This window comes from Protomyctophum parallelum, assembly GCF_964188405.1.
Source record: "Protomyctophum parallelum genome assembly, chromosome: 1".
Lineage (NCBI taxonomy): Eukaryota > Metazoa > Chordata > Actinopteri > Myctophiformes > Myctophidae > Protomyctophum > Protomyctophum parallelum.
This window is the reverse complement of record NC_139697.1, coordinates 17,825,949-17,836,506: the sequence shown is the minus strand read 5'-3', so window position 1 is coordinate 17,836,506 and position 10,558 is coordinate 17,825,949. Positions and strand designations below refer to the sequence as shown.

Genomic DNA, 10,558 nt, shown 5'->3' with positions numbered 1-10,558 from the left:
CCAAACAACAAATAATTACAAAGAAGACAAAACAACAACAAAAGTGTTGTAACCTGCCGTTTTTTTCTTCTTTCTAATTATTTGTTTGGCCCAAAACATTTAATATTTAATCTATCTATTTTCCAGCAATAGGTGCCATCCCTCTGGAAACAGTCCACTATAGTTCCGGTGCCGAAGAGCAATAAGCCTCAAACGCTCAATGACTTCAGACCTGTTGCTCTAACTTCATTGATTATGAAACAATTCGAAAAACGAATCAAGTCCGAGCTCATGGCAAAAACTGAGCGCCTACTGGACTCCCTCCAGTCTGCGTATAGGGCTGGAAGGGGCGTTCAAGATGCACTTGCCACTTTACTTTGCACAAACACCTTGAAGGTAGCAAAACCCATGAAAGGCTGCTCTTTATTGATTTTTTTCATTTCAGCATTTAATACCATAGTGTTTTGGTTGATAAACTGGTTAACTCCTTTGGTGTAGGTCCTTGTCTGGTGGGCTGGATTCTTGACTTTTTAACTAACCGATCTCAACGTGTAAGGGTTAACGAGATACTGTCTAGCAAAAAAGGCACCGTAAGAGTGCTCCACAGTGTGCCGCAGATGACAAATGACAGCTAAGAAAACATTGAGGGATCCCAAAACCTTCTTAAAAACTTCCTAAGTGGGTCTAAGAACAAATTTCCTCTTAAGAACTTCTTAAGAACGGTTGGCGCATGAGGCCCAATGTCGACAAGACTCTGATGAAACTGTTTTACAGTGCCTACATTGAGTCTGTCATTTCTTTCTCCATTATCTGTTGGTATGGCAATCTCATTTCATCAGAGACAAGAAAGAACTCCCTATAGGGGAAATTGTAAAAGTGGCCTCTAAGATAATTGGCTCACAAATGAACAGCCTAGACCATATATTTAAGAAAGAGGTGTGTATCCTTTCTGATGCTGCTCACCCACTACACGGAGAGTACAACCTTCTCCCATCCGGCCTTCGCTTGCGAGCCCCTTATTGTGCCACAAAAAAACAGGCACAAACATTCCTTTGTCCCTGTCTCTATCTGCACACTGAATGCTGCTGTGGGTAGATCAAGGAGATAACCTTATGATAAGCACTTGTTGTTACTGTATTGGTCTCGTGCCTAATGTCTATGCACACACCCTTTCTATGGCCAACGTGCACTTATCGCATGTACTTTAATGGTTATGTGCACTTTTGTACTTTGGTATCTGCTATGTGAACTGTGTTTGTTTTATTTGTACTGTTTCATTGTTTAGGGCGGCGGTGGCTCAGGGGTAGAGTGCCTGGATGGCAACCGTAAGGTTGCCAGTTTGAACCCGGGCTCCCCCAGAGTTACTGTCGAAGTGTCCTTGAGCAAGACACTGAACCCCTAATTGCTCCCGATGTGCTAGTTGGTGCCTTGCATGGTTTCCACTGCCATCGGTGTATGAATGTGTGTGTGAATGGGTGAATGTAATGCACAATCTCTGTAAAGCGCCTTGGATAAAGGCGCTATATAAATGCACCATTTACCATTTTAATGTACTGTCTATGCTGCAACCCAATTTGCCCTTCGGGGACACTAAATAAACTTGAACCTTGAAACACATCTTGATGACATCATCAAGATGTGTTTCACCATGTCAATGGTTTTATTTTCAGACCTCCAGTTCTAGGAAACAAGAAATCGGGGGAACTTTTGTATTATTCCCACACAACACCTCTAAGGTATCTTAATGACATAGTAAAATGTTGAAAATTAGTGGAATGCCCCTTTAAGCATTAATGTGAAGGACAAGTGAGTTGTGAGAAACTCACCCGCTTTGACAGATTCTGTCCTCTCAATCTCATTGGCATCCTGGCCTATCCAGACAAACACCTACAGACAGATGGACAATGTTAGTTTGCGTGTGTTCGTTCGTTCGGTGTAGTTAGTAGTCGGGTTTGGTTGACTTGCTCACCCAATACACCCATACATATTTCTCATATTATACATTTCACATTTATTTCGCAATGACATTCATTCGGCATTTTTTTTAACGTGCATAATACACACAAATGTAACCACTGATTACATTTTGTACACAATCAGAGTTAACCCATTTTGGACTGAGGTCGATTAAAAAAAAGGCTTCTAGATCAATTTTTCTAGATTTTTTTTCTGAAAAACCTATGTTTCTATGTCAGTGGTGCTCAACCTATTACATGTCAAGCACCCCCAGAATTATCTCTATTGGGCCACGGACCCCCATCTGAAAATATGTTGTTCCAAGCCCCCACCCCCACCCCCAGAAGCAAATATATCAGTTAAAAATGTTCGCTCTGAAAGAATATATATTCAAAGATTTGGGCCACACATTTTCACGGTCTTTAAAAAATATCTCATAGCGCGGCACTCTGTGCCAGCGTAGATCTGTTATTGTTCAATAGCTAAAGTATAACATAATGCTTGAAACACCAAAAGGGGTTGAACACATGGCGTTGTATTAATTTTACTGTATGGATTATGTTCTACAGCTCCGTACCTGGTCCCAAACATCTAACAGCATCACATCATCTTCTGCCAGGTCAGCCTGTGTGAAGTCCCCTGGAACCTCTTCAACCTGTATCAGCACCATGTGTTAATTAACTTACATATTAATAACGCAATAAATTCAACAATAACTTATTTCAATACTGGGGGTAATACATATTACGGTTACTACACCGGTATAGGGTGTGAAGGAAATGTTTTGTGAACTTAACAAAAGAAGAATGCAAGTAATAATAACATATTACTATATATGCATGCACAAAGTAATATTGTACAGTAAGTAATTAATTTAGGTTTGCAAGTAGCCTCGGTACCAGGTTTTCATTTTTGTTGGTGCAAAAACTGAAAGCCTGGAGGAACGCATTGGCCGCTCTGGTCTAAAATTGGGAGTCAACTCTTCCGGGTGGGCGTCGCTCCAAATGATGTGACGTAGCGCTGCACTAGGGGGGAGAGGAGGGGCCGGGGGTGACGGACAGATGAGATCCAATCAGGGCGTGCGCAAATCTCAGCCGCGACCCGCCCCTCTAGACCAGAAACCTAACACGTTAGCTCAGGCTAGGTTGCAAGTAATATTTAAAGTATCACATTTTGAAAGAGTTGGCACTAAGGAAGAGTGATGTGATATATATATAATATATATATATATATATATATATATATATATATTATATATAATTATTTCTTTAAAAGTAATGTAAAGTACATGATTAAAATAATGTACTATAGGCCCTCATTTATCAATCGAGTGTAAAATCTGCCACAGATTCGAGTGCAGGTTTCGTAGTACACCCACGTCGCCACGGCATTTATAAAGTGATCGCAAACAGCTGATCCTTCCTTAATTTCGTTCTGACGTTAATAAATGTGACGGCTGAAATCTATCTGGCACGCCCTTAGCACGCCCTATTAAATCAAGCCTCGCCCTCGTTTTTGCTACATGAACAATGGCAATACGTTTCCTGAAACCATGGTTACATGAAAAAATAGGTTTGCTGCCCGCTTCACCCCCCTCTCTCATACACACGCACAGACGCACAGCATGCACACGCAACTTGCAAGCCCAACTAACTGGTGTGTTGTTAAATAAATAAAGAACGAACACCTGCATGAATTAAATAAAGTTGTAGGTCTACCCCGTCTGTTTCCCTCTCACCTCGCTTGCCTTGCTGTCATGCACGCACGCACCTACATGACACATTAAATAAAGCTGTCTGTTTCTCCTCTCGCTTCGCTTCTCTTGCTGCCCGCCTCACCCCCCGCACGCACACACGCACATATCGCTATCGCTATTTTGGCGTACGCACGGTTGATAAATGAGGGCCTAAAACTGTACATCCACTCTTTTTGTGCATAAACAAGAAGTAGGCCTACATTTAAGTCTGATAATGATGCACTGTGCATGTTCAAATCATGTATACAAAGTATATATTTTTTTAGAAACTATGGCCCTCATTTATCAACCGTGCGTACGCCAAAATATGGGCGCACGCCGAAATTACCGACATTTTCGGCATTTAACATTTCCGGCAAAGCTTGAAATTGAACTTGACAACGTTCAAAACCCACGTCTGGTCGAGAGCTGTCGTAGCTTTGTCCTCACCTGTTTTTCTGTCGTAGAACAGCGGAGCAGCATTATTTGACCAGCTGAGAGGCTGTCACATGCATCTAAACATATGTTTTCACTCCTAAAATGTATAAAACTAATAATAGCCTACATGTGAAGAAAATATATTTTGTAAAGGCATGTCATATGAAATTGGTAGGATATTACCAAGTGTGCAAGCTTATTAAAATCGCGCAATTAAAAACAATGCTTTAAGCCATTTAAATAGCGTTTTGCATGAGCGCATACCGGTAGCCCCCGACCCCCCCCCCCCCTCTCCTAACTTCATTCCATGACTGGATCGAGAGGCATTTGCATGCGCTGCATCTTTAGATTTTCTTTTCGCAGATAAGTAAGCCTGGGACCGAGGCTATGCAGCTATAGTCAAGTCTACCAACCAACTGCAATCTACAGCCATGTCTTTCTCGCGTCTCGTCCTTTTAATTAAGGATGAACCTGACGCACTCGAATGCCACTAAATGTGACATGCCGACAGTGCCTACTAGGCAGCAAAGTGGGGACCGCATCTCTTTTTGTCCCCGTCATATGGAAAATCACGGGGTGCCAACTTAACTCACGGACCTCCACCACTACAGCCTACCACCAGTACCAAGGTTTAGGCTGCGAGGCATGCAGCCTAATATACAGTAATGTCATAAACGTGCATGCAGGTCACGACAGTGACAGAGACAGACAGAACAGGAGCGGAGGAGGAGATGCAGAGTTGCAAAACAGCATTTGTCACGGGCTGAAACTCATTCCAATGACGTGAGCAATGTTATTTAATTAATGCTTCACATAATCACAGGTTCAGGTTTTCGTTCACTAATCTTGTTGTATATTAAATGAATGAAGACTTTAATAATTTAGACTACAACAGTAGCCTACAACTAACAACACACAGCAGGCGCGTAGCGTGGATCAAATGATTGACTGGGCAAATTAGCATGGGGGGGGGGGGGGGGGGCGCATCCCCGGCCGTTAGGTGTGAAGTGTGAACGGTTTGGGGGACCATTTAAAACAAAGGCGGCTTGCATGCTGTGGTTTACTAACCAGAAAGGCAAGCGAGGTGAGAGGAGAAACAGACAGGGTAGGCCTTTCTTTAATTCATGCATGATGCAGGTGTTCGTTCTTTATATATATTTAAGATACAATAACACACCAGTTGGGCGTGTGCGTGCGTGCGCCTGTGTGTGTGTGTGTGTGTGTGTATGAGAGGGGGGTGAGGCGGGCAGCAAGGGGAAACTTTTTTATTTGCTTTTTCCATTGTGTAACTAGGTTACCATGCGTTGTTTGGTCGTATTGCAAAACGTTCATGTCGCAAAAACGAGGGCGAGGCTAGGGCGTGCCAGATAGATTTCAGCCGTCACATTTATTAACGTCGGAACGAAATTAAGGAAGGATCAGCTGTTTGCGATCACTTTATAAATGCCGTGGCGACGTGGGTGTACTACGAAACCTGCACTGGAATCTGTGGCAGATTTTACACTCGATTGATAAATGAGGGCCATAATTGTCTTTGTCTTTTGTGTAGTCCGGCAACACGGCGGTAATCTGACGCTGCCAGATTCAAGAAGCTTGCTACACACATTTGTGGGGAACATGGTTACTCAATACCGCCCCCATCTGGCAGAGTCAGGTCAACACGGCGGCATACTCACGGTGAACCGGCCCGTCTTGTTGGAGCATCCGAACAGACGAGGTGGTTGAGACGTGCTCTGACTCTCCAGGCTGGCTGACGTCTGGTACTCTTGTTTACCCCCTAACGTTGCCCAGAAATCAGCTGCAATACAAACCAGAGAGAACGTCACAATGGTGGAGGTTTTTTTTTAAATATTTTTTTATCCCACGATTTTGTAACCCATTTTTCACCCCTGTGTCAATCATCTAATGTGATCCTGGGCTCTACACACCCTCCACCAACCTAGTCCCCATATATGGGGGACAAGGGGAGAGCAACGGACTTGAACTCATGCTTCCTTCATGCCTGAGTGTCCAAGTTGCTCCTTTACACCTGACAGGGGGGAGTTTCCCTGGTTGGACGTAGCGCGTGGAAGGAACACGTTATTCCAACCAGTTCCTTTCCCCTCCATCAGGCGCCCCGGCTGGCCAGGGGGAGGCAGTTTAGTGACCAGGATTCAAATGGTGGAGGTTTTAAACCCATTTAGACCTGAGGTCGATTCTCACAAATGTCTTCTAAATCCTGACAGTTTAGAGCGTCGCAGTCCCGCCACCCTACCAGGGCCCAGGAAATGATTCCCCGTTCATTTTCCTCATAGACATTTAAAAAAGTATTAATTTAAAGACCTTTTTAAGCCTCCAACAAAGCCAACTCAAGTTGTGAGAAATCGTGACAACAAACACAATTTTTCGGGCCGAACAAATAATTAGAAAGAAGAAGAAAACGGCAGGTTACAACACATTTCTTCTTCTTTGTAATTATTTGTTTGGTCCAAAATATTGTGTTTATTGTCATGATTTGTCACAACTCGAGTTGAGGCTTTGTAGGACGCTTAAAAGGTCTTTAATTAAATACTTTTAAAAATGTCTATGGGAAAAATGCATTAGGAATTATTTCCTGGGCCTGGGGACTGCGGACTGTGGACTGCGACGCTCTATAGTTCATGTCAAGGACCCCAAACATGATATGTAATAGGTTGCTGACTCCCATCTGAAAATATGTAGTTCCAGGGACCCACCCAGAAGCAAAGATTTGAGTTAAAAACGTTCGCTGTGAAAGAATATAATTATGTTAAAAAATGTGCACGTTTTCACGATTTTTCTAAATAAATAGCAGATCTACAAGCTCATAGCACGCCCTACGAGCTTGTAGATCTGCTATTTTTCAATAGCTAAAGCCCCTGTATAGTACTATAGCCTATAGCATCCCTGTTCTGGGGTGAACATTCTGTGAAAATAGCCGGTCTACAAGCTCACAACACGTCACAATGCAACACAACAGTGAGTTTGTATAGGTTGACTACTTTCGGTGGAGAATTGGTGTAAACTTGGTGTATTACTAGTGTACCCTAGTATAGAACTTTATGATGGGGTTCTAAACGTCTATAATATCAAAGACCCCCCAGTTCCATGTGCATTATTAGGCCATGGACCCCCATTTGATATGATTTGGATCTCTGCATGCCCACCACTGTGAAATCCTCAGTGTTTATTTTGACTCTGAGAGTGTACACATGGAACTAAACTGAACTGTTTAGGGTACATTTGTTTCCAATTGTACCCATATTTGATGTCATTGCCTAAATGAAAACGATTATGTCCGAGGGAGCCTGTTTTGAGAAACATTTTGTAATGCAATTTTAAAGGGAGGACTGTGTCTGTGACCTGACGTTGCTGCTTCAAATACTTACTCAAACCTCAATCAACAACTATTAATGAAGTATACCAAAGCAAAGTACATGAAGTACTTATAACTATAAGCCTCAAGTGTTACAGGGGAGGTGCTCAATAACGACTATGGACATTGTGGTTGTCTTATAAGCATGCAGCCCTGACGTGTCAAATGGCGTTTTTATATAATATAGCCACACGTGTACAGTATAGGCTATCTGTATTTGTCTGGCTTACAGACTAGCTTACGGGTCGGGTGTAAACTAGCCTCGGAAACCCAGACGTTTCGGTGTAAACCACAGAATGTTGCCTAAAGACAGTTGTTTAATAATCCCTGATCTTGGAATATACATGAACAATTCCTATAGTGATGTACAGCTGTAAAAAACAATAACAAAAAAGCAATCATAGCGTAATTAATGTGCTACATATAGCCTGATTCATACTTTGTTGTCGTGTGCCTAAAATAGCCGATCTACAAACTCGACACGTTGACTCGTCTCGGGGGTAGAGTGGCCGGTAGAGCATGGGAACGGCGAGGTTCCCGGTTCAATGCCGGGCTGCCCCAGAGTTAGTGTCAAAGTGCCCTTGAGCAATACTCTCAACCCCTAATTGCTCCTGATGTGCAGGTTAGTGCCTTGCATGGTCTATTCTTTTCTTTTTTTTTAAGATATTTTTTTTGCGGCTTACGCCTTTTTATTGATTTTTTAGGGGACAGATAGTAGGCTGACAGGAAACGGGAGAGAGATGGGGGATGACATGCAGTAAGGGCCGTGTCGGGCTCGGGAGTCTAACCCGCGGCACACCGCGACTGGATCACCAGTCCGGTGCCCAGACCGTTACGCTACGGCCTGGGCCGCATGGTCTATTCTTTATTCGGATCCCCATTAGCTTCCACAAAGTGGTCGCTATAGTCTTCCTGGGGTCCACACAAAGATGTATACAATAAAAACCTAATTTAAATTGAAAACAGACAAGATCTAGTTATCAGCTAAAACAGTGAAGTCGCTCTGCATTTAACAGAGACAACGAACCAATAGTAACAAATAGGCCTACAGTGTTTACACAAAAGAATTAAACATAATACAATTTCCTCCACCATCGGTGTATGAAAGGTTGAATGTAATGCACAATCTATGTAAATCGGTTTGGTTAAAAGCACTATACTGCAGTGTAGCCTATATATGCACCGTTTACCATTTACAACGTGCTGTGAGCTTATTGAGCGACTATGTTCAGTGTGTGATATACCTGAAGGAGTATAGCCTATAAATGAAGCATAAGGATTAACTACCTGGTTCCTGTCCTTCTGTGAGACGCTTGGTGGGGCAGCTCAGCACTTTGCTCATGTATTCTGCCCCTCTCTCCTCTTCAGCGCTGGAACCTTTGCCCACCCACAGATACCCTTGCTGCCCGCTGGGCATCTTCAGTAGGTAGGCATCGTTGGAATTTAAACTGGCAGCGCTGGCCTCAACCTGCAAGGGAAAAATGTGACAGGAAATCGTTAAATCAATATAATTTATATCAATATACATTATATTTATATCGGGATATGAGACTATAGGGGCTCCATCTTGCGCCACCCTTATCCCTTATCCCTAAATGTATTTGCCATTTTTTACTATTTTGAAAAACAAATAAAATTGTTCAACTAGCCGATCTATACATCGAGACATTGTGAGCTTGTAGATCCGGCTATTTGAACTATTTTAAACGTTTTTTTTAAATAGTCAAATAAAAAGGCAAATTAGTGCCAATTAGGGTTACGGGGTGGCGCAAGATAATAGCCCTAGATATCATCTGGGATTTCACAGGAATTAAATATCATAATATCATGGTTGGCATAATTGTTGTCCTTTCCTGGTTTTAATCACTTATTTTGTATCAGTTCAAAACATTTCACTAGTGAAAATAGCCAATCCACAAGCTTTGTGAGCTTATTTATTCTGAGCTCGCATTTATCATGACAACACACTGTTATGGTCACAACAGTTGAAAGGGACAGATAGCCTATACTAATAGAATCACCACAGGGGATCAGCCAATGGCAACCACATAGCAAACACATGGCAACCACATGGCAACTACATGGCAATGTGCTTATGGTCAGTCATCTTTTTCAGTAAATGGGATGTACACTTGTGGAATGCCAAAATAATAATAAATAATAATAATAATTATATATATATATATATATATATATATATATATATATATATATATATATATATATATGAAATTAAATGAAATCAAACCAAAGCTGTGAACACTAATTGTTAGATGTTACATATCCTGACTTTTTATTATAATGTGCATTTTCTAACTAAATATAATTGTACAAACTCTCAAATACCTTCAAGGACGTGCAGAGAGTGTTAGAGTGGCAGGGGCTAAAATCCCGTAAGAGGGCACGTTTGGACAAAAAAGGCGAAAATAGCAGATCTACAAGCTCACAACGCGTCACAGCGCGACACGTTGAGAGCTTGTAGACCAGCTATTTCTGGGGGGGAAACGCTATATGCGTTCGTGGTCTGGTTGAGGGCAGTTGTTAAATTTACAGACGGGGTAAATGGCAGGGGCTGAACTTTGAAGCCCCCCTTTGATGTCTATGTGTGCACGCCCCTGGCGTCCTTACCTCAGCGATCCTTGTGATGGTGTCAAAGTTCTTGCGTGCCTGGAAGAGGCGTGTTTGTGGCACAGGGGTCTGACCTCCCAGGCGGGAGGTGCCATTCCTGTAGATGATGAGAGGCTTGGACTTGAAGAGGCTCAGGAGATGTGGCGGCTCCTTCCCTTGGGACACTCTGACCTGACGAGGTCACACAGGAGGGGAATAATGTTCATATCACACTGAAAAACATGGCTAAAAGCACCCACCAGGTGGCGGTGGCGGTGGCGGCTCCTTAGCGTGAGACACTCTGACCTGATGAGGTCACACAGGAGGGGAATGCATTCATATATCACACTGTGGGCAGAGACGAAATGTTTAGGGGAGGGGAGTTTTATTTATTTTTTCGTTTCACACTAAACCCAAGCGGTTTAGGTTCTTAACACTTATTTGTAACACTTTTTAAACGTGTCAGTGTT

General features: G+C 42.6%; 1 protein-coding gene across 1 annotated transcript in view; it reads right to left on the bottom strand.

Moving 5' to 3' along the window:
- scin (scinderin) overlaps positions 1 to 10,558 on the bottom strand; it is a 37,475-nt gene that overhangs the window by 2,830 nt on the left and 24,087 nt on the right. The window contains exons 11-15 of the mRNA XM_083778636.1: positions 10,110 to 10,280; positions 8,769 to 8,949; positions 5,785 to 5,906; positions 2,513 to 2,590; positions 1,806 to 1,866 (exon numbers count right to left, since the gene is read on the bottom strand). Of these exons, the coding sequence (XP_083634762.1) occupies positions 1,806 to 1,866; positions 2,513 to 2,590; positions 5,785 to 5,906; positions 8,769 to 8,949; positions 10,110 to 10,280 (613 nt within the window). The remainder of the gene's footprint in view (positions 1 to 1,805; positions 1,867 to 2,512; positions 2,591 to 5,784; positions 5,907 to 8,768; positions 8,950 to 10,109; positions 10,281 to 10,558) is intronic.